Below are 21,397 nucleotides of genomic sequence, written 5' to 3' on the forward strand. Positions count from 1 at the left end.
TATACAACCCAGGTGTTTCAGCAGTGCGTTGTACACGACACAATAATTCCAAATGGTAGCATGTACAGTGACTCTTTCCACTTTGTACTATTGCAGCACACAGGCTGATAGGAAATGATACAGTATTTACAGCCACATCCATTAATTATTTGGTTTTATGTTCCAAACTAAATTGATGTCAAATTGATACATTTTTGAGGTAAAAAAATGTCATAAAATACGGTGTTCAGCAGTTATCAAACTATATATGTTAACTAGGCACTACATCATTTTGGTTCAGTAGTTATTCGTTTTGAGCAGTTTAATATAATATAATAATAATATATGCCATTTAGCAGACGCTTTTATCCAAAGCGACTTACAGTCATGTGTGCATACATTCTGCGTATGGGTGGTCCCGGGGATCGAACCCACTACCCTGGCGTTACAAGCTGATCGTTAATTGTATTGTTAACAAATGACAAATCATATCAAATCATATCAAAAGTTAAGTGAATGATGCACTTTGAAAAGCAGATATTTGTATCCAAATTGAAAGAGTGATTTGGTGCAGTGAACAATGTTTGGATTTGCTTGTTGTACTCAGTCAATTAAATCAAATCAAATCAATTAAAAATGTGCTTCGAGTTTTGAAACACAAGCCATTTTGATCATCTGTTAAGATTTGTGTGCTTAAAATGTACACATACAAAGTGATAAAAAAAAAAACACTAACAGTAGAGTGATCCTTTTTAATTGTAAAAGATCAGCCTTATCATTCGTAGGCCGCTAGGTGGACTCCTCTAGGAATATAGAGTGAGTAGAGTAGTTGACACCGCACTACATTTCCCATTATGCACAACGACTTCGCCGGAAATACAGGCACGGGTCAAAGTTAAAACTCTTACCATGCACGATGTGAAGAACCAAAGCGTGCTAACTGATGTGGCCAAGTTTATTCAAATCGTTATCATTTCTGTTATTTAGTTGTTGTGTTTGTGTTAACGTCGGAATATGTCTCCAAAGAAGAAGCATGGGTCAAGTCATCAATTGATCCATTTGATCTATCGACATTTGAAGGAAAACGGCTTCCAGAAAGCTGCAGAAGAACTCAAAAAGCATGTGAAGGTCGCTACATATATCTGTTTCATACGTCATACATTGTAACATGTAACGTTATCACTCCATTAAGGGAAACTTCGCGACATTTTGTTGCAGATTTGTACTTCCATAACGGTGTCGTTGTTACAATGAAATAACATAGTCGTAACAGTGTATCGAACAGCCAGAGCGCGCTTGAACAAGAGTCTACCTATGGGCCCTGCACTACTGTGCCAGTGCCATGGAGGCCCAGACCTCTTGGTTGAGACTGTAGACTATACTTGGAGACTACACTAATAAATTGAACTTTGCTGTGTAGAATGTCTTGTGTTTGTTATGTAGCTAGCTAGATTTCCCTTTGTCTGATTTTGTTTCTCTTAATATTTTGTCTAGGGCGGAGAACCAGAAGCCTTGTCAACTTCACTACTGGACATCTACAATAAATGGTTTGGAGAGTGAGTAGCTAGCCTATAGGTTTTCTCAAAATACAGGTCTTTATTTTTGTCTGATTACCTGACCTCATTGCTTTGGGTTGATTTTGACATTCAACGGTGTTCTTCAGTGCTTCCAAGAGTACAAAGACTGGAACAGAACCGGATTATTCTGAGTTAAAAAAGAACCGTCAAGCAGACCCTGAAAGCAGCACAGAGAGCTCGAGTTCAGCAGAGGAAGAAACAACACCTGTTAAAGGTACAGGCTTTTTTCAGTAAACGTGTAGGAGACCAATGTAGACAACAACCAAGAAATTAGTTGTTTGGTTGTGGTTTAAATCTGAATATCATGCATGTCTTGTTCCTTGCTCTTTCCAGCCTCCCAGACTCCAAAGCCTAAGAGCTCAGCTAAGGCCAGCCCAACTAAGGCCAAGACTGCAGTGCAGACGACTCTTGGAGGGAAGGGGACAGTAGTGGAGGAGATCTCTGGGACAGACAGCTCAGAGGACTCTGAGAGTGAGGAGACACCGCCACAAGTAAGCAAGCACAGATGTAAACTTACTGGTGAACACCAATAGAGTGACATGATTACAAATCCAATATAAACTCTTCTTCTCCCTGTTGTTACTGATTGATTCTTCTCTTCCTCTCCTCTGCTGTTTACAGAAAAGCCCTGCTACGCCCAAAGCCAATCATGTTCCAGCTGCAAAGATCAAGGCCGTGTCAGCGGTCACACCATCGACCCCAACCAAGGCCAGGTTAACAACCACTTCCACGCCTAAATCTGGGGCCTCCAGCAATACCACTGATACGTCGTCAGACAGGAAAGAGGCAGCAACAGTGGTGAGTTAATCTATTCCTTTGTAGAATATTCTAAACCTTTCTTTACATTCACAGATAAAACCCTTTGTGCAAAGATTGTGTCACATCTCTAATTGTCTCAACATTGATTCAGAAAACACCCTTGGCGCCAGCACCAGTGACGCCAACCAGTAAAGCAACATCAACAGCCAAGACGAAAGCTACTCCAACTAAAGCAGTGGTTGTTGCTACTCCAAGCAAGGCCACGGCAACAACAACTGCCACACCTGCATCTACAGTATCCGACTCATCCAGTTGCAGCAGTGAATCGTCAGATAGCGATGAGGAGAGTCCCGCGGTGGTGAGTTTACCTCTGGAGTGTGGATACATGATATATTACATTCAGAAATTAAACCCCGAATTACATTTTATATTTGCCTCTTTTTTTTTACACCAATTTAGAAAACACCCACAACACCAAAAGCAACACCAACACCTGCAAAACCGGTAACACCAATTAGTAAAAGAACATCAACGGCCAAGCCAACAACCAAGTCGAAGACAACAGCGCCAGAGACTTCCAGTGACAGCTGTGATTCATCATCAGAGAGTGAAGAGGAATGTCCAACAGTGGTGAGTTTTTATTTAAAGACTTGAAATCACCCAAATCATTTATGTATAAGTGTCGGTTCATATTCTCGCATGATAAACACCGGTTTGAACATTTTCTTTATATTACACAATTTAGAAAACCCAGACAGCGCCAGTGAAGCAACAGACAGCAACACCAACAGCCAAGATGAAAGCCACCCCAGTTAAACCAGTGGTTGCTGCTACCCCAAATAAGACCTCGGCTAGTAAGGAGTCCAGTGATATCATTGATTCGTCATCAGGCAGCAACGGGGAGGGTCCAGCAACAGTGAGTTGTATTAGTCTTTTTCTGTAGAGTATGGAGTAATCTGTATGTTCTCTTCAGATATTTCATCATAAATATCTGTCTTAACACTGATTCAAGACAACAGCTGCCACTCCGAAAGCTACACCAGTGGTGCAACAGAAAGCAACATCAACAGCCAAGACGAAAGCTACTCCAACTAAAGCAGTGGTTGTTGCTACTCCAAGCAAGGCCACGGCAACAACAACTGCCACACCTGCATCTACAGTATCCGACTCATCCAGTTGCAGCAGTGAATCGTCAGATAGCGATGAGGAGAGTCCCGCGGTGGTGAGTTTACCTCTGGAGTGTGGATACATGATATATTACATTCAGAAATGAGACCCCGAATTACATTTTATATTTGCCTCTTTTTTTACACCAATTTAGAAAACACCCACAACACCAAAAGCAACACCTGCAAAACCGGTAACACCCATTAGTAAAATAACATCAACGGCCAAGCCAACAACCAAGTCGAAGACAACAGCGCCAGAGTCTTCCAGTGACAGCTGTGATTCATCATCAGAGAGTGAAGAGGAATGTCCAACAGTGGTGAGTTTTTATTTAAAGACTTGAAATCACCCAAATCATTTCTGTATAAGTGTCGGTTCATATTCTCGCATGATAAACACCGGTTTGAACATATTCTTTATATTACACAATTTAGAAAACACAGACAGCGCCAGTGAAGCAACAGACAGCAACACCACCAGCCAAGATGAAAGCCCCTCCGGGTACCTCGGTTAAATCAGTGGTCGTTGCCACTCCAAGCAAGACCCCAGCTAGAAAGGAGTCCAGTGACAGCATTGATTTGTCATCAGACAGCGAAGAGGACAGTCCAGCAACGGTGAGTTTTTTCCTTTCTTTACTAAAACATTTATTTTAGTCCTGTAGAATGATCTTATATTTTCTTAGCCTCTCAAATGAAACAACGGGTTGAATATTATCTTCATATCAAACGGATTCAGGAAGCAGCCACAACACCGGCGAAACCCGCTAATAATGCTACCCCGGCTAGAGCAGCGACTGTTGCCCCTCCATGCAAGGCCACGGCAACAGCCACAGTCACAGCCAAGACTACAACAGCAGAGTCATCTAGTGACAGCAGTGATTCGTCAGACAGTGAAGAGCAGGTTCCATCGTTGGTAAGTTTTGAAGAGTTCCTATATCCCTGTGTAGTGTGAAATAATCTTTATACTTCTTTTTCTTTACACATTTCTTCACCGTTGTATCTGTCTTCACAAAGATTCAGACAACAGCTGCAACACCGACAGCTACAACGGGGAAGCAAACAAAACCAACATCAACAGCCAGGAGGAAAGTCCCTCCGGCTACCCCACTTAAACCGGTGGTTGCTGCCACTCTAAGCAAAACCCCAGCTAGTAAGGAGTCTAGTGACCGCATTGATTTGTCATCAGACAGTGAAGAAGAGGGTCCGGCACCGGTGCGTTTTAAAGAGTTAATCTCCTTTATATATTTATGAATTATATATTTTTCTTCATCGTCACACTGTTGTGGACCACAATCTCAACACCAAAAGCCATACCAGTGATTCCAGCAAAAGGAGGACTCTGTTGAAATGAAACACTGGGTTAAATATTTTTCTTTATATTCCATTGATTCAGAAAACAGCTGTGGCAACAGCCCCTCCTCCTGCTAACCCAGCTAAAGCAGCGACTGTTGCCACTCCGAGCAAGCCTAAGGCAACAGCCACTGTCACCGCCAAGACTACAAAACCAGGGTCATCTAGTGACAGCAGTGTTTCAGCAACAGTGAGTTGGTATTAGTTTATTCCTGTAGAGTATGGAATAATCTGTAGGTTTTGTTCAGATATTTCATCATAAATATCTGTCTTAACACTGATTCAGACAACAGCGGCAAGATCGAAAGATACACCAGTGAAGCAATCAAAACCAACATCAACAGCAAGGACGAAAGCCCTTCCCAGTACCCCAGTTAAACCAGTGGTCGCTGCCACTCCAAGCAAGACCCCAGCTAGTAAGGAGTCCAGTGACAGCAGTGATTCGTCATCAGACATCGAAGAGGACAGTCCAGCAACGGTGAGTTTTAAAAGTGAATATGTTGCTAGTATACATAATAGTATGTCCCTAATATTTTCCTCGGTACCGTCTATGAACGTTAGGGTCTAATTTTATTAATCTTCACACTGCTGTAGATAACAACCTCAAAACCACAAACTACACCAGTGACGCCAGCGAAACTGAAAGCAACATCAAAAGCCAAGACGAAAGCCACTCCTGCTACTCCAGCTAAGTCCGTGGTTGCTGCTACCCCAAGCAAGGCCCAGGCAACACCCACTGTCACACCTACAAGTACAGCACCAGAGTCGTCCAATGACAGCAATGACTCACCATCAGACACCCCAGCAAAGCATGCTGAGGTTCAACTTAAGACCCCTGCTTCAGCTAAGAAGGCCCAGAGTGGGGGAAAGGGAAATAAATCTGCTTCTAAGGACCTGCTCCTACTGCTGAACAGTCTTACTGTAAGATCAATATACCTCTTCCTGTTCAACCCAGGAGCTATGCTATGAGATGTACGTGATGATTAACCTCATTCTATCCTTTTGATATTCCTTCACCAGTCACCCACAGCGAAAGCCATTGAGAAGAAGAGTGTCCGTAGTGGAGACTCCTCCGTTGAGGAAACTCCAGCTGTTATAGCAACACCTGCTGGTATGTACTGGTGTCATGGTGCAGTATGTGTGTTCTGCATTGATGGTCTTCATTACTGTACGTTTTATGTCTCTTTTTTTTATTGTATGTAGTTGTTCCAGCCACAAATAAAGGAAAGAAGGTGGCTGCAAAAGACAAGAAAGCAACCTCATCAAAGAAAGCACAAGTACAGATACTAACTCTCGGTGTATTAAATTGCACAGACTTATTTTCTCATCCGTATATGGTCATTGGGAACCATATTCTCTAAGTGCTTGTTAGCTAGATCATTCTGCATAACGGAATTCTTCTTACCAACCCATGTTTCAGGCCTCAGCTCCATCAGCCAAGAGGAAAAGAGGTGAAGACAAACCAGGGGACACACCCGTTAAAGGCAAAAAGAAGAAGCCCTCCCCTGAGACTGTCATGGCTGCCCTGCCTCTGACCGTTCTTGGTCCTCCTCCTACAGGGGGAGACGACTCTGGCTCAGACTCTGACTCCGATCTGGACGTGGAGAAGTGGAAGAGACTGGCACTGGAACTATCAGGCAAGAGAGGGAGAGACTGGAAAAGGAGGAGGGCGAGTGAGGGTCAGGTGAAAGGGGGAAGGGAGACCAAGGAAGAGAGCAGGAGGAAGATGAGTGGACAGAGAGGTGTTATGAGTCAGAGAGCGGGGGAGGATTCAAAAGCATCATAACAGCCAGAAGACACACAGCATCACCCTTTAATAACTTAATTATGGAGTAACTTTGTGAGTCAATATAAACAGAACTGCATGACATATTTTATATAAAGTACAGGTGTTGATAGTTCAGAGTAGGTCTCCAAGCTAGCCATGTTGTTTATTTACTGTCTACCCACCTCTGTCCACAGACACAAACATCGCCAAAATGGCCATCACTGCGCTGAACGCTCCACCTGCTCCTGCCTCAGCAGCGAAGAAAACAAGAGCGCCGACGAAGCCCAGGGCTAAAGCTGCATCGAAGACACCTAAACCCAAGGCTGGCGCTGCAGTGCAAAAGTCTAGTGCTGCTGAAAAAGACAAGACTACAGCTGAAAAGGAAGATGGGAATGGGAAGACCAAGACATCTGCAAAAGCCAGTAAAGCCAAGTCCAGTCAGGCTAAGAAGGCAGCACCTCCCACCCCATCAGTCAAAGCACCTCCCACCCCATTAGTCAAAGACAAACAGCCACCCACCATGCCTGCTACCCCAACACCTAATGGTTTCCTGTCAGCCAGGAAAAGGAAGAGGAAAAATAGGAACAATCAGACTAAAGCACATGACAATTCACCACAACCTCAAAAGAAGAAAAGGGAATCCGGCGAAGAGAAGACGGATGAAAAGAAAAATGAGACTGTAGAAGAGAAGGAACCAGGGAAGGAAAAGAAGAGGACGACTAAGGAGAATGGTGCAAAAAAGGAGAAGGGAACGAAGAAGAAACAGGAGGAGATAAGAAAGGAAAATGAGACTAAGATGGAACTGGAAAAGGATAAGAAGAAAATGAATGAGAACTGTGTTGACAAGGAACCACCACCTCCATCCACCAGAGTAACACCTGATTCTCCAACAGAGAAGAAAAGTGAGTGACTCTTCCTCTAAAAACCTTGTTTCAGAAAATGAAAAAAATATATTGTATATTAGTCTATACTGAAAACGATTGTGTAATAACGTTTATATAAATAAAAACTCTACAGAGATTAAAAAGCTGAAACTCTCAAAGACTGCAGTGTCTGAGATGCCAGCCACACCTGCCCAAGACTCCATCCCTGTACAGCACCCTCCAGCACCCACAGAGACCCCACCTAAAAAGGTAAGGAAGTCATCATCTTCATCATCAAGGCGCAGAAGTTACAGCTAGACATTGACACACATGCTTTTTCTTGACCTTGCATCCCAGCGTGCTTATACTACTCACTGCATGCCTCAGCTCTCATACTTATACCTGGCCAAAGAATAACAGAGCTGCAAATGTTTTGGGTTTTATTCTCTCCTCAGAAAAGTAAATCATCTAAGAGTAAGTAAGGCCTTTAGAGATGAAGACCATCTAAAAGGGGCCTCTCAAGTGTATATGTGGACCTGGACCCATTCTACCTAAATGGCAGTACAGCAACAACGGGTAAAGACTGTCTGTCCACAGAATGGTCTCCCTGGACCAGATCAACTGGGGATTTGTTCTATTTTTTATTACATTGTATACTGTAACAAATTAACACTTCCCGTTTTGCTAAAGTGGAAACAGTGTTTGTTTTTTTAGCCTATTTGTTTATCTATTTTTTTAAACCGTAACTGCATGTCCTGTACAGGTTCTAACTGTTTTCCTATTTGAAGATGGCATACTATGTGATGTGCCGCAGTTGTTTTTATGTTACTGTACATTTTAATTATGGTGTTTTCTTGCATGTCCTTGTGACGGCGGGAAAAAACAGAATGATTTACGGAAATGTTATGTTTACGACAGCTTCTGCTGCTTTGCCTCACATGGTGGATAAGGCCGATCCTAAATGGAGGGAATGATCAGAGTTACCTCAATACAGTAATGAAGCCCAGAGCCATTGTTTAACCCTTACACCCTAGTAATAAATGCATAATATGGAAATATTGAGATACTACTAGGAAAATATATTTTTTTGTAAAAGTTTCATGGGCAGATGTGTTTACTGTATCTTTTTCACAAAATTAAGTCATTTTTCCACAGTTTGTGTTTGTGTCCATTTTGTTAGTGGGTTTGAGGTGCCAAAAACTTGTCTTCAAGCACTTTCTCTTTCTGGTGTTGGGAGTCTTCTTCAGCGCTTTGATGAAGGGACTTTGTGGCATTTATAGCTATGGTAATTATGGCACTGCCAAGGTGGAGAGAAGCCTAGCAAAATATAAATCATTGTAATTGCGGCGGAGCGGTTCCTGGGGCTGAAAGATTTCTCAGCGAAGGAGTTACCTGCAATATTGGCACAAGCTCTCAGGGCCTACCCAGCTAACAATGACCTGTCGGTCCGCCAGTGTTTTATTTGCGTGGCACGCCATCAGCGGCTTGCCGCGGTCGAGCCTCTGGTGGCAGACTATCTACAAGATGGTCAGCAATCGCTCATCCATCCTCTAGCGTTTCTTGAGCGGCAAGCCGCTGTGCTAGGTGGAGGTCTGCCCTTCAGTGGAGGAACTTCGGCATGTCGATATGCGGACCCGTGCGTGCGACCTGCTGTAACACCTTTTCATAAATTGAATAAGTACTGCTATTGTAGCTGAAAATATATTTTTGTAATATATATACCACACATTTGACAGTTGAACTGTACCATTCAGCATTTTCTGGAAAATGTCCATTGAAGTTCCACATTTTGTCATCGCATAATGCGATTTCAATGTAATGGCAAGTTCCACTACTTTTGCGTTTTCTTATAAGTACATAGCTTGCATACTCACTGTCAACCCATTCACAAATCTTGGGCATTGTGAAGGTGAGTTTGTGAATATAGAACAAAAATGACAGGAAATGCATCTTTATTCTACAACAAGACACACATTAAGATTAGGTATAAGTTAGCAATACTACCTTTAACATGGTCTTGTGTGACAACCTTTAGCACAAAACTGAAACGTAATGTATTTACAAAGATGTTAGACTTACAATGCAGGCTCTAGACTTAAGAGGCCCCAAGGCAATACTTTTTGAAGTCTTCCTTAACATTTCCTAATGGAAACTATAAACTATGTTCTAAACAAGTTTTTTTTAAAGATACATTTCTTTCAATCGTTGGTGGAATATCTTGATCAGAGATGAGTCAGTAAAATGTTCTAACTGAAGATTCATGCCAACCAGGGAACGCATTTAAACTGAATATGGGCTCAAACCACCCTACATGTCTATGGGGATATCATTGTGTGTCTATTGCTTAAGGTATTGAGGATGGACAGGAAGGTTTCATGTCTAATGTTGTGGGGCGCATGAGCTAGTGGAGTTTGAGGTTGAGTGTTGTCAACATCGTTCAGGATCCAGACAGCAGAGAGAAGTCCTGTCGAAGAAATACCACAATTAAAGATCCGTAGACTTTCATCACAATTGTTTTACGTATGAATTTCACCCTCCTCCCCAACATTGTATTCTAAGAAAATGTTAAGATGACAGGTAATGGTATACACAATATGTAGTATTGATTTAACATTTTGCAAACCAATTCAGTTTGTGATTTGTACTTCTGGTTAGAACCTGCTTGAACAACAAAGCAACACTTATCGATGAAAAAATTTTTTTTCCTGAGCGCTCCTCTCCTGCCCTCCCTCGCTATCTCTAAAATGTTTCATTCTAGTTGTCATACCTGAGCCTGAGGAACAAGATAAAGAATCCACAAATTCAAGTTAATACCCCATTAAATTGTCCAAAAGTTTGTACCAATCATGACATTCAAATGGGGATAAGTGGTAGCACACAGCAGGTAAAGGATGCCTTTTAATGGTAATTCGTAAACCTTTCGAGAATGATGGTGTTGTTTTTAGTTGGGATGAGTACCTTTACTGCTTGATTCCACGAATATAGATGTGCAAACACCGTGCGACTTAATGTGAAATTCATGTAAAGCCTTAGTCGTTCCGATACATATTTCAGAGATTGTCTTCCATTGCAGACCTGCACCCAAATTCTCAAAAGGTCATGAATCACCATTGAAAAGGTGTTCTTACCCTCTGGTTTGCGAATAACCATTAAAAGGCGCCTCTTACTATCTGTGTGGTCCGTGTGGTACACATACAAACATTGTCCTGTGGAATCCTCTGGAGGGAACAGCTCATCTGGATCACCTTGCTTACGCATCTGTCTCTGTGGTCAGTATAAAGCCAAGGTGAGTTGATGTTACCTAAAAATTGAGAGTTGACTTATTAAAAGTATGTTTAAGTTTTTTTATATGTTATATCATGACAAACGGTATGGCTAAGGTTAATGTTAACAGGGATACTAGGAACTGTCATGTGTCAATAATTCAATACCTTCAGGGTGAACATTAGGGACTTGGAAGTTAGTTGACGGACACTAACGTTAGACTAGCTAACGTAACGTCCCACCTTACAACATCTGTTCATACAAGGTTGTCAGTGTCTTTCCAAATCAATTTTGGTGGCCTTCCTCTATACAAAGGCCATCAAATTGAAAGAAGAAACCAAACCGTCTTGATTTTTTGCATGACTTGAGGAAATGCAGCAGCTGGAAACTGAAGTTGTTTTTTTGGAGACAAAAATCTTAAAGTCCAAATCTCTGCCATTATTTGTGACGCACCAGCCAGGGCCTTTGTCAGAAATGCAAAAGGTCACAATGGCTACTATGGCTATGACAAATACCGTCAAATGGGAGTCTACTACCTGAATCGTATGACCTTCCCAGAAACAACAGCCGAGGGCCAACCACAACACTTTTGATGATTTGACTGATGACTGAGAGAAGACAACACCTTTAGGATCATTATCAAATGGTTTGGTGACGTCGTTTCCTCTTGACAAAATGCTCCTGGTATGTTTGAGAGTTACACGGAAACTGATAACTATGGCAGAAAGGGCCACTGAAAACATGTTTAGGTCCAGCTGTTGTCTGAAATGTATCTTCACAGCTGACCTCACACTCCCATCAGAAATCAAGAGAACCACTGAATGAGTCTGATCGTTGGAAGGTAACTGAGTTCCGTACATTCCTCTTGTACACTGGGCCCGTCTGTTCAAAAGGGAATATTCCAAGGGTGATGTGTGAAAACTTCATGTTGCTTGCAGATGCCATGACCATCTTCCTACGTGTATCCTTGTGTGCAGACCAAGCAGACTATGCAGGAAACCTCCTGGTTTTGTTTGTGGACCACTGCAGCTGCCTGTATGGAAAAGAAAAAAACATAATATACATTGCCTAACCAATTTCACCCATGAAGCACAAGCATTTGGTGTTGACAATATCTCTTGCTTCCCCCTCGAGAATTTTCTTGGCCAGTTAAAAATAATGATAGGAAAGCGAAACAAGCCTTTAGAGCAGGTTATACGGAGGCCGTCAGAAAGAGAGGCAATGAGAGCAACACAGTCAGATGCAGAGAAAACACTTCAAAAGCAGCATGACAATGGCCCTAGCAGTATAAAAAAAAATGCAGCTCACTCACTTCTCCATGCGGATGTCCACTGGGCATAACTGTGTCCAGTTGAGGAACAAGGAGGTTGTCCTAGTGCAAAACCTTGTGGTGGAGGAACATACCACAGTGTACAAAACATTTAGGAACAAGACAGACCTTTTCGCATATCCCCTGCCATCATCACCGCTTGATATTTTCCATCTCTCTGGATTGAAAGATGAACCTCTTTTCACTCATGCCACAAAAGTGCTTCAGAAGTTTGTTCTACTCTCGTGCGAAGAGGGCTTTGCTGGGATGCCATTACTCCATTTGTAGGATGCAAAGCACCAATGTTATTTCTATTGGTTTCCCCGTTCTCTTTAAGGTAAATTGTCAGTAAAAGACATTAGATGTTACTATTGTGAAATGTTTGAGTAAACTAATCTAATTGTGTACCCTTATTTGCTTTTTAGTTCACAGTACCATGTTTGCTGTGGTTAATTTCCAGAACGAAGATGACAGTTCAGCTGTCATCTTAAAAACCTGGTGCACCAAGGACAAATGTTACTGGCCTCCATACAAGAGCCAAGGGGAGTTAAGGAAGGCAGTGATGTCACATGAACGGCCGGACATTGATACATTAGAGGTGTATTCAATTCAATTACCGAAGACAAAGAGTGAGTACTTCAACAGAATATCTAAATGTCTCGTTTGCAGACCTTTACAGATGAACTGATAAGCTCCTGTTCTGTGATGTTTCAGATTCATATGCGAAAGCCCATGAGTGCCTGATTCGAGCAGAAAAACATTCAAGCCTGGAAACACAGCCAGAGTCTCACCAGAGAAAGTAAGATTTAGTATTTGAAATAAAAAGGAATCTTAACACTAGCACTCTGAAAACTTCATGCTTGCTGTCATTCCCAGGCAAAATCCTAAATTTGATCAAACCGAATGAGTCTGACGCTGATCACAACCCAGCGCCAAACACACCCAAATTCACCCAAAAAGGGTTGATTCCACACACACAAAAAAGTAGATCCAAGATTTCATTTCTTGGCAATGAATTGTTCATACAAAGTACAAGTCCAATTTTCACAACCTGTATTTCATTTGCACAGTATCTTAGACCCTCTTTGTCACTCTCTGCCTGTTATGTACTGAATGTAATGAAGTATATCGCATAACAGTATTAGTTCTTAAGCATAATGTTATGTTTTTTGAAGGAATGCTGAAATAGTTTGGCTGTGAACTCAGAGGTATAGGACAAATAACTATGCTTAACTTTGTTATGAAAAGGTCCTCAGTCTTCGTCGTCACAGGCGCCAGCTGCTCACCAGTCTGAAGGTACCGGATCTTGCCCATCATATTATCGGAGGAGAAAAGGGAGAAATTCTCCACAATGTTAATCTTTTCACACACAAAAAAACTTATTCTGTCAGCAAGTTACCACGGGTGTGATTCACGAAAAGTATTGCTTTCATGCATCGATTATCAACAGAAACAATTTGTTAGATTTAATTTTAAAAATGTTACAAGTAGGATATAGAAATAAAGGAGAAATGTGACAGAAAATGTAACGTTAATGGAAAGTGTTCGTTACCTTTGCTAGCAAGTAGTCGAAAGCGAATCAAATCAAATCAAATTTTATTTGTCACATACACATGGTTAGCAGATGTTAATGCGAGTGTAGCGAAATGCTTGTGCTTCTAGTTCCGACAATGCAGTGATAACCAACAAGTAATCTAACTAACAATTCCAAAACTACTGTCTTATACACAGTGTAAGGGGATAAGGAACATGTACATAAGGATATATGAATGAGTGATGGTACAGAGCAGCATACAGTAGATGGTATCGAGTACAGTATATTACATATGAGATGAGTGTGTAGACAAAGTAAACAAAGTGGCATAGTTAAAGTGGCTAGTGATACATGTGTTACATAAGGATGCAGTCGATGATGTAGAGTACAGTATATACATATGCATATGAGATGAATAATGTAGGGTAAGTAACATTATATAAGGTAGCATTGTTTAAAGTGGCTAGTGATATATTTACATCATTTCCCATCAATTCCCATTATTAAAATGGCTGGAGTTGGGTCAGTGTCAATGACAGTGTGTTGGCAGCAGCCACTCAGTGTTAATCCTAGCAGTCGAAACGTTGTTCAACTGGGGAAGTTTGCCACTAGCTAGCCATGAACACACTTGTCTTGTTCACTCCATGTGTTCACACATGAAACACGTCAGTTGACTGATTAAGATTGCATGCGCTTCATTCCTCCAGCAGTAGCTAGCTTCCAAATCGAAGGTTACATATGTAACCAACGGTTATGTGAGCTATATGGATCACTCCAATATATTGGTATCACTCCGGAGGGATACATCCGAGGTGAGGATTTACAGATTTAGTCCCGCGTACACCTGTGTCACGGCTGGGGTCTGCCCCTATATATAAACCCCATGGCCGTGACGCGTTCTCTACATCATTTTTGAGGCTCCTCTAGTACTGTAGAGGATTAGAGTGATCCATATAGCTCACATAACCGTGGTTACATATGTAACCTTTTATGTTTCACTATATTGGATCACTCCAATATATTGGCATACCCGTACCAGATTTAGTCAGTGCTAGGAGGGACCTGGCCAGCCAGCGGCAAAGTCCCAGCACAGGACCGAGACGCAGGGGCCATCAATGTGGAAGGGGGGTTCTGGCAGTCCCTGGAAGGGGAGGCGACGTCCTGTACTGCTGAACTAACCGCAGAGGGAGGTGCCACAGTTACCCGAGCAAAGGTGCAAGTAGATGCCCAGCTGGCCGCAACACGGATATCAGCGAGGGGCAGTCCTCTCAGTAGAGCCCAGAATGCAGCCACACCTCGTGTTGAATGTGCAAACACAGATCCTAGCACTGGCCTCCCAGCCAGGCAGTATGCTGTCGTAATCATGTCCACTATCCAGTGAGATAGTGGACACGATTGCCCAGCCCCCAGGACTCTCACCATAGCTGGTCTGTTGTTCTCACTGACCGTGTCCCCTCTACATAAGCAGCCAGTGCCTTCACAGGGCACAGCATGCCAGAGGGAGGCCCAGACTCCCCCACCACTGCCGGGGGGGGGGGTCCCTAAGCAGACAGGATAAAAGGGATGTTCACATGCCTGTTTGACAGAACCTTCAGGAGGAATGAAGGGTTAAGACGGAGAGATATACTCCTCCCACCGGGGTCCATCTGTTATGTGGAGTGGCACAGGGGAACCCAAGAGCGGACTTAGACAAGAAAACAGAGATGAATGGACAGGGAGATATGGAGTGCAGATCCGGCGAAGCTTGGATGAGTTGTAGGAAACCAAATGTGGAAGCTGAGGTTGGAGTGTGCTGGGTTGGGACAGGGTAAACAGGTCCAGAGGGGAATCCAAGGAGAGGTGGTGTGGTGAGTCCAGAACAGGGTAGCAGGGTGGTGAGATGTGGAACAGGAGCCAGAGTCAGGGAAGCAAAACTGCAGTAAGAGGATAAACAGCGTCAAGCAGGGAAACAGGTATAGCAGGGTAACAGGATCTTGAATAATAATAATGGCTAGAAGCATAAACTGATTGAGCAGAGATTACAATCTGGCAGAGTGGAAATGGCAGAACTGAGTATTTGTAAAGGTCTTGATAATGGAACGAGTTGCTGCTGAAAGTGATCTGCTGACTCCAGCACACAATCACACACAAACAGAAAGGGAGGGAGAGAGAGAGTGTACTGGGGGAAGAGCTGCAGGTCACCCTGACACCGGATGACCACTAGGGGGTGTGGCAGGAGCTGATGTGACACCATCCGGTAGCACTCAGAACACCCACCCACTTCATGGAAGTAATCTCTACCAAGAAAGCCACCTTCATAGAGGTGTATCAGGGAGGCAGACTCCAACGGTTCAAAAGGCGACTTTGCCAAAACTGTCAAGTCCACATTCAGATCACAGCTCACCATTGAGTGGGTCCTAGCTGGACGCAGGCGACGAACCCCCTTCATAAACCTGGAGACCAAGAGATGGCGCCCCACTGGCCTATCCATCCACCCCACATAGCAGGCCAAATATCCTCTCAGTGTAGAGGCTGCTAAGCCCTCATCCAAGCGAGACTGCAGGTATTTGAGGACTTACTGCACCCCCCATGACTCGGGCAACACTTCAATACCAGTGCACCAAGAGCAGAACAACCGCCAGAGCAACTGGTATGCCGCGGCTGTAGCCGGTGCCCTTGCGCACTGCATGGTGTTCATTACACCATCCTGTAGTCCTAACATGGACCAATCCCACAGACTAAGGCCGTGCAGCCTCAGATGCCACAGAGTTCCCCTGGCCTGGGACAGCAGGTCCGGTCTCATGGGAAGTTGCCAAGGTGTCCCAAACAACAGGGACAGTAGAAGGCTGAACCAGGGTCGTCTGGGCCAGTATGAGGCACCAGAAGCAGATGATGCTCTGCCATCCTGGTCCTGTCACGCACAGCCTGGATCAGGGGAAAATCAAATCTTATTAGTCACATGTGCCGAATACAACAGGTGTAGGTAGACCTTACAGTGAAATGCCTACTTACGAGCCTCTAACACAGTGCAGCTTCAAAAAATACGGATAAGAATATGAGATAAAAAAGTAACAAGCAATTAAAGAGCAGCAGTAAAAAAAACAAGATAACACGGGGAGAATGCGTAAAGCTCCAGCCCTGGTCAATCGTGTGCCAGAGCATCCAAGCCCAGAGTCCCTGGTGGCTCCGACATGAAGTACCACAAGGGGCAGTGCGCATTGTCCAGGGAGGCAAACAGGTCCACCTTTGCCCTCTCGAACTTGTCCTACAGCTGCTGCACCACCTTGGGAATATAGGCTCCAGTCCCAAGGTGGCGGGCTCTCCCTCGAGAGCATATTCACTGCCACATTCAGGGTGCCAGGTACATAGAAACGCTAGACGTCCCTGAGCCCAGAGAAAGAGCTCCCGTGCCATAAGATAGAGGCTGTGGGACCTCAGTCCACCATGATGGTTGATGTAAGCCTCCACTGTGGTGGTGTCCGTTCTCACCAGGGCATGTCTTCCCTTCAGATGTGGAGGGAAGACTGCAGAGCCAGTAGTACAGCTTGGAGCCCTAGTGTATCGATGTGCCTGCTGCTCCAAGGGGGTAGCCAACAGCACCTGCCCTTGGTCACACCCCCCCTGACGATCTGGGAGGAATCTGTGCTGACCAGCTCCCGTCAGCACATGCTCAGCATCTCCACCACACCTGAGAGAAAGGAGTGCCAGAGCCACCTCAACATTGCCCTGAGTCACTGTGTGGTCACTCGCAGCTGGCGGTGACGGTGGCGCTTCATGTGCAGCTGGTGGGAGTTGAACCACCTTTTGAAGAGGCCGGAGATGGAGCAGGCCCAGAGGAGACAATGAGCCCGCCGTCAGCAAGCCCAACAGGCTTTGGCAGGTCAGGGCAGATACCACCCGCCCCAGACGAAAGTGGTCGAGGCAAGATACTGTAAGATCAACTGAACCCTTTCAGTGGGCAGGCGTGCTCTCATGAGGATTGAGTCAAGTTCCATGCCAATGAAGGCCACCATCTGGGTGGGCATCAGGCAATGGCTCTTGTCGTTTACAGTAATGCCCAGCCTGCCGATATGAGTCAGGAGCATGTCTCTGGCAGGACCTGCGACCTGGTCAGGGCACAAATCAGCCAATCAGGATCAACAACCCTCGGGATGTGATGTGCCAGGACAGTGTCCATGCACTCAGTGAAAGTGCGGGTGCCAAGGAGAGGCCGAAGGGAAGAACCATGAATTTGTAAGCCCGCCCTTTGAAAGCGAATCGGAGGTACTGCCAATGAGCTGGATGAACAGGAACATTGAAGTACACATCCCTCAGATCCAGCGTCAAGAACCACTGGTCCCTGGACATGGCCTGCAACATGAGGGCAGGGGACAGCATGTGGAACCTCAGTACCTTCAAGCACCCATTGAGGTTGCGAAGGTCCAGAATTGGTAGAAGCCACCTAGCCATTCTGATGTCTCCAGGTGTGAGGAGATCTCCAGCCGCTGGGTTTTCCTCAGTGAGTCGGCCACCTTGGTGACAAAAGCCCCTGAAGGATGGGAGCTAGTACCGGAATTGGAGTTGGTATCCTTTGAGCATTGTGGACAACACCCATGGGGACTGCGCACACTGCTCCCACTTTGCCCTTTGAGACCAGGAGAAGCGGGGTCCTGCCGGGGCCCGCCTATTTGTCACCCAGAGCGCCCAGGCACATCCCTATGGCGGTGACGATTGACAGGTTGTTGCGCCACCGCACGCTGTGCCCCTCCCCACTGTCGTTCCTCAGCACGAGGCGAAGGGGCAGGAGAGGGACCCCACCGTCATTCGGGTGCAGGCGAGTGGCGATGGTCCGTCTGCCTTAGACCCGTGGCCTGAGGAGGCAGCATTAAAACATCTCAGGGTCTCCCGGTCCCTACGAACCTTATCGGTCTGCTCCAGAATGTCATTAACCCCTGGGCCAACCGTTAGCCCTGGGGTGATGGGGAGAGTGGCACATGTGTTCCGGAGAGCAGCTGGCAGACGGGATTGGGCCAGCTAGAGATGGTGCCTGGAGATAACCACCTGCGCCATGAACCATCCGTTGGAGTGGACCACATCCCTATGTAGCAGGGAACACAGGCAAGACACCATCGCTTGCAGAAGGACCTCCTCTGTTCCCCCCTTCAGCCAGGGCAACAAAGTCTGCAGGTAGGCTTGCAGCAGCATGGCTGCGTTGGTATAGCGGCCAAGAGAGCAGAGGGTCCCATATGTGGATTTCAAGTCCACTTCAAAGACTCTGTGGGGGTCCTGGCTTCAGTCGCGTGTTCCGCCCTATAATCTCCAGGACCATGGCCGCTATCATGGTGTCCATGGTCGGGTACTCTCGTAGGCCGAGTGACTCTGCGCCCGCAACATAACTCTATGTTCCAGTTTCTGCTGTAAGTCGGAAGCACCACCTGAAAGAGGCCCAGCTCTCCTACAAGGCTTTGCGGAACGCAGCAGAGATGGGGAAAGCTGGAGAGTCATCACTGTCCACCAGTTTGATGTCCAGTGCAGTGGCTACCCGAGTGAGTAGGCCCCTCATAGCCTCTCAAACCGCTGAAGCCCCATTGCCAGCTTCTGATGGCCTGTCAGCCCAGCTTATGGTGGTGAACAGTGCCAGCGTCGCCCCCCAGGAACATCATATCACTGGCCAACAGGGAACAGCTGTCGTCGCCATCGAAGCTATCAACCTCCTGACGCAGGGCATGCACACTCCGTTCAAGATGGTCCCAGCGGACCGACTCCTGCCCCGTCCAGGACTGTCAGCAGATGGGCTCTGCCTGCGGTGGCTCCAACCACACTTCCTGGGAGGAGTACTAGACCCAGTAGGTGGACTAAAAGCTCCCTGGCGCACCACTCCTGAGGGAGGGAACTTGTCCCCAGCATGAGCCAGAGCCTAGCCGACCCACTTCTGCATGGCCTCCAATCGCACCAGGCGCAGGCATTCTGAGAACACCACACAAAACAGGCATCCAGTAGGGCGCTCCATGCCCTCTCCGCGTGGCTCAAACCCAGGTAATGCATACACTAGGTATTTGGAGTTCCAGGGGGGATGCCACCATCACACCTGTCACAAAGGGAAGCCATAAACTCAGCCAAGCCAGCAAGGCCACGGAGCAGGGGTTCAAAACCCTGGGAGAGTTTCTGTCGTGACCCACTTGGAGGAATAGGAACCCGGTGAGGGATAAATTACCCAGTATCTCTGAAAAAAACAGGGAAGACTTGTGTGTGTCACGTTCGTTGAATGGAGGAGACCAAGGCGCAGCGTGATATGAATACATGTTACTTTTAATAAAGACGGACACTAAACAAACTATACAAAATAACAAGACAAACGTGAGGCTATAATATAAATGTGCAGACACAGGCAACTAGACAGACAATAACCCACAAAATACCCAAAGAAGATAGCTGCCTAAATATGGTTCCCAATCAGAGACAACGATAAACAGCTGCCTCTAATTGAGAACCAATCTAGGCAACCATAGACATAAACACCTAGATGGTGAACAACCCCATAAACAGACAAAACCCCTAGACAGTACAAAAACACATACGTCACCCATGTCACACCCTGACCTAACCAAAATAATAAAGAAAACAAAGAATACTAAGGTCAGGGCGTGACAGTGTGGATAAACAAGCAGACAAAAAACAGCAACCAGGTAATGGATTTGATTTATGGGTTTGTTTACGTCAACTGCAATATTACCTAGCCGTTTAATATCCAAGTAGAAAACAAAACAGCACCATATGATGACGTAACTCCGTTAAGGAACTCTAAAGTTAATGTCTCAACGTAGTGGAAGCCCACCACAATACTCTTACATTCTGCAGGGCAAAGAAAAAAAAACCTGTAGGGTAATTATAGCAGAGAATGTTAAAGCAGTTCACAACACACACAGAACAAGCCAGTCTGCAAGTTGTGTAAGGAAAATATAGTTTGTGGCAGCAAGAGCCACCAATATATTAATGGATGCACACGGAGTCGTAGTGTAATGCTAACGAAACTCAAGGACGACAAACCACGGGCGGAAGATACAGATCAACTGAGCGCAGCAAGTGGCGCACTCAAGAGGAGGGGCTGTCCATGTGGCCAGCTGCTCCAGGCTGCAAACAGCCAGTGAGTATACTTCCACGCAAGCTATTACGCTTAACGGTGACTTACCAAGCGAACTTCAGAAAGTTTGTACCTCTAACCATACGGACGCCCTCCGAGAAAATGAAAGAACGTATGTCGCGGACATGTGGTCTATATATAGGGGCGGACCCCAGCCATGACACAGGTGTACACGGGACTAAATCTGTAAATCATCACCTCGGATGTATCCCCACGCCATTTAACTAGTTAAATCATGTTTCTAGTCTATTGAAGTGTATAACTGTAATACATACATGCAGAAACAGCATCATTCAAATACTGGAATTTCATACTCCTGGTATTGGATATGACTGCAAAATAATCTCAAAGCAATTATACCTGAACTGCACCTTTATTTGCCAAGGTAGAGTACATGATCAGTGAATATATTAAATGTACAGGCCACAATGTGCAGATCTCATGCATGCTAATAACTACATGTATATACGACTTACATCCTTGGCACAACGTTATATTATATTCTACTCAATCCATAGGCTTCATTAATGTAATTCAGACTGTTTTGAAGTTGATACAACTGGCTATGATAGCTGAGATTTATAGCTAGGTCCTGAACTAATATGTATACCAAATGTTTTAGGGTCTATACATAGATCGGCTAAATAGCTAGCTACACATCCATAGGCATTCAGGTATTCTTATCCTTCACTGCACAATAAGCAAGAAAATAGTTAGTCAGCTATGTTA

At 45.0% G+C, this 21,397-nt stretch overlaps 1 protein-coding gene and 1 long non-coding RNA gene across 6 annotated transcripts; one reads left to right on the forward strand and one right to left on the reverse strand.

The window, feature by feature from the left end:
- Positions 1 to 843: 843 nt before the first annotated feature.
- Positions 844 to 8,060, forward strand: LOC123993266 (treacle protein-like). 4 transcript variants are annotated; one of them, XM_046295198.1, is made up of 22 exons: positions 845 to 1,107; positions 1,474 to 1,535; positions 1,643 to 1,770; positions 1,890 to 2,047; positions 2,178 to 2,354; positions 2,467 to 2,673; positions 2,775 to 2,945; positions 3,061 to 3,231; positions 3,328 to 3,537; positions 3,637 to 3,801; positions 3,917 to 4,096; positions 4,218 to 4,394; positions 4,496 to 4,693; positions 4,875 to 5,021; positions 5,118 to 5,309; positions 5,426 to 5,752; positions 5,852 to 5,942; positions 6,035 to 6,108; positions 6,252 to 6,468; positions 6,794 to 7,501; positions 7,617 to 7,732; positions 7,918 to 8,060. In XM_046295198.1, the coding sequence occupies exons 1-22, from the start codon at positions 994 to 996 to the stop codon at positions 7,942 to 7,944; spliced, it is 4,017 nt and encodes a 1,338-aa protein (XP_046151154.1). In that variant the 5' UTR covers positions 845 to 993; the 3' UTR covers positions 7,945 to 8,060. The 4 variants fall into 4 exon arrangements, with proteins under 4 accessions (XP_046151155.1, XP_046151156.1, XP_046151157.1 ...); XM_046295199.1 differs by lacking the exons at positions 3,061 to 3,231; positions 3,328 to 3,537; positions 3,637 to 3,801 and having other exon boundaries at positions 844 to 1,107; XM_046295200.1 differs by lacking the exons at positions 2,775 to 2,945; positions 3,061 to 3,231; positions 3,328 to 3,537 and having other exon boundaries at positions 844 to 1,107.
- Positions 6,122 to 13,616, reverse strand: LOC123993269. Of its 2 annotated transcripts, XR_006831411.1 has the most exons (6): positions 13,588 to 13,616; positions 12,039 to 13,340; positions 10,894 to 11,759; positions 10,630 to 10,763; positions 6,782 to 9,926; positions 6,131 to 6,484 (listed from the first exon to the last, which is right to left on the reverse strand). It is a non-coding gene; the product is annotated as an uncharacterized LOC123993269 (long non-coding RNA). The 2 variants fall into 2 exon arrangements; XR_006831410.1 differs by having other exon boundaries at positions 6,122 to 6,484; positions 12,039 to 13,613.
- Between the last annotated feature and the right edge of the window lie 7,781 nt (positions 13,617 to 21,397).

Source organism: Oncorhynchus gorbuscha, linkage group LG13, assembly GCF_021184085.1.
Source record: "Oncorhynchus gorbuscha isolate QuinsamMale2020 ecotype Even-year linkage group LG13, OgorEven_v1.0, whole genome shotgun sequence".
In the NCBI taxonomy this organism is placed as follows: domain Eukaryota; kingdom Metazoa; phylum Chordata; class Actinopteri; order Salmoniformes; family Salmonidae; genus Oncorhynchus; species Oncorhynchus gorbuscha.

Excerpts from the sequence above, each read along its gene's own strand:
- LOC123993266 (XM_046295198.1), top strand. The coding sequence starts at position 994 with ATGTCTCCAAAGAAGAAGCATGGGTCAAGTCATCAATTGATCCATTTG. Across the intron at positions 3,232-3,327 it reads ACGGGGAGGGTCCAGCAACA|ACAACAGCTGCCACTCCGAA; the intron begins GTGAGTTGTATT and ends CACTGATTCAAG. Across the intron at positions 5,022-5,117 it reads ACAGCAGTGTTTCAGCAACA|ACAACAGCGGCAAGATCGAA; the intron begins GTGAGTTGGTAT and ends ACACTGATTCAG.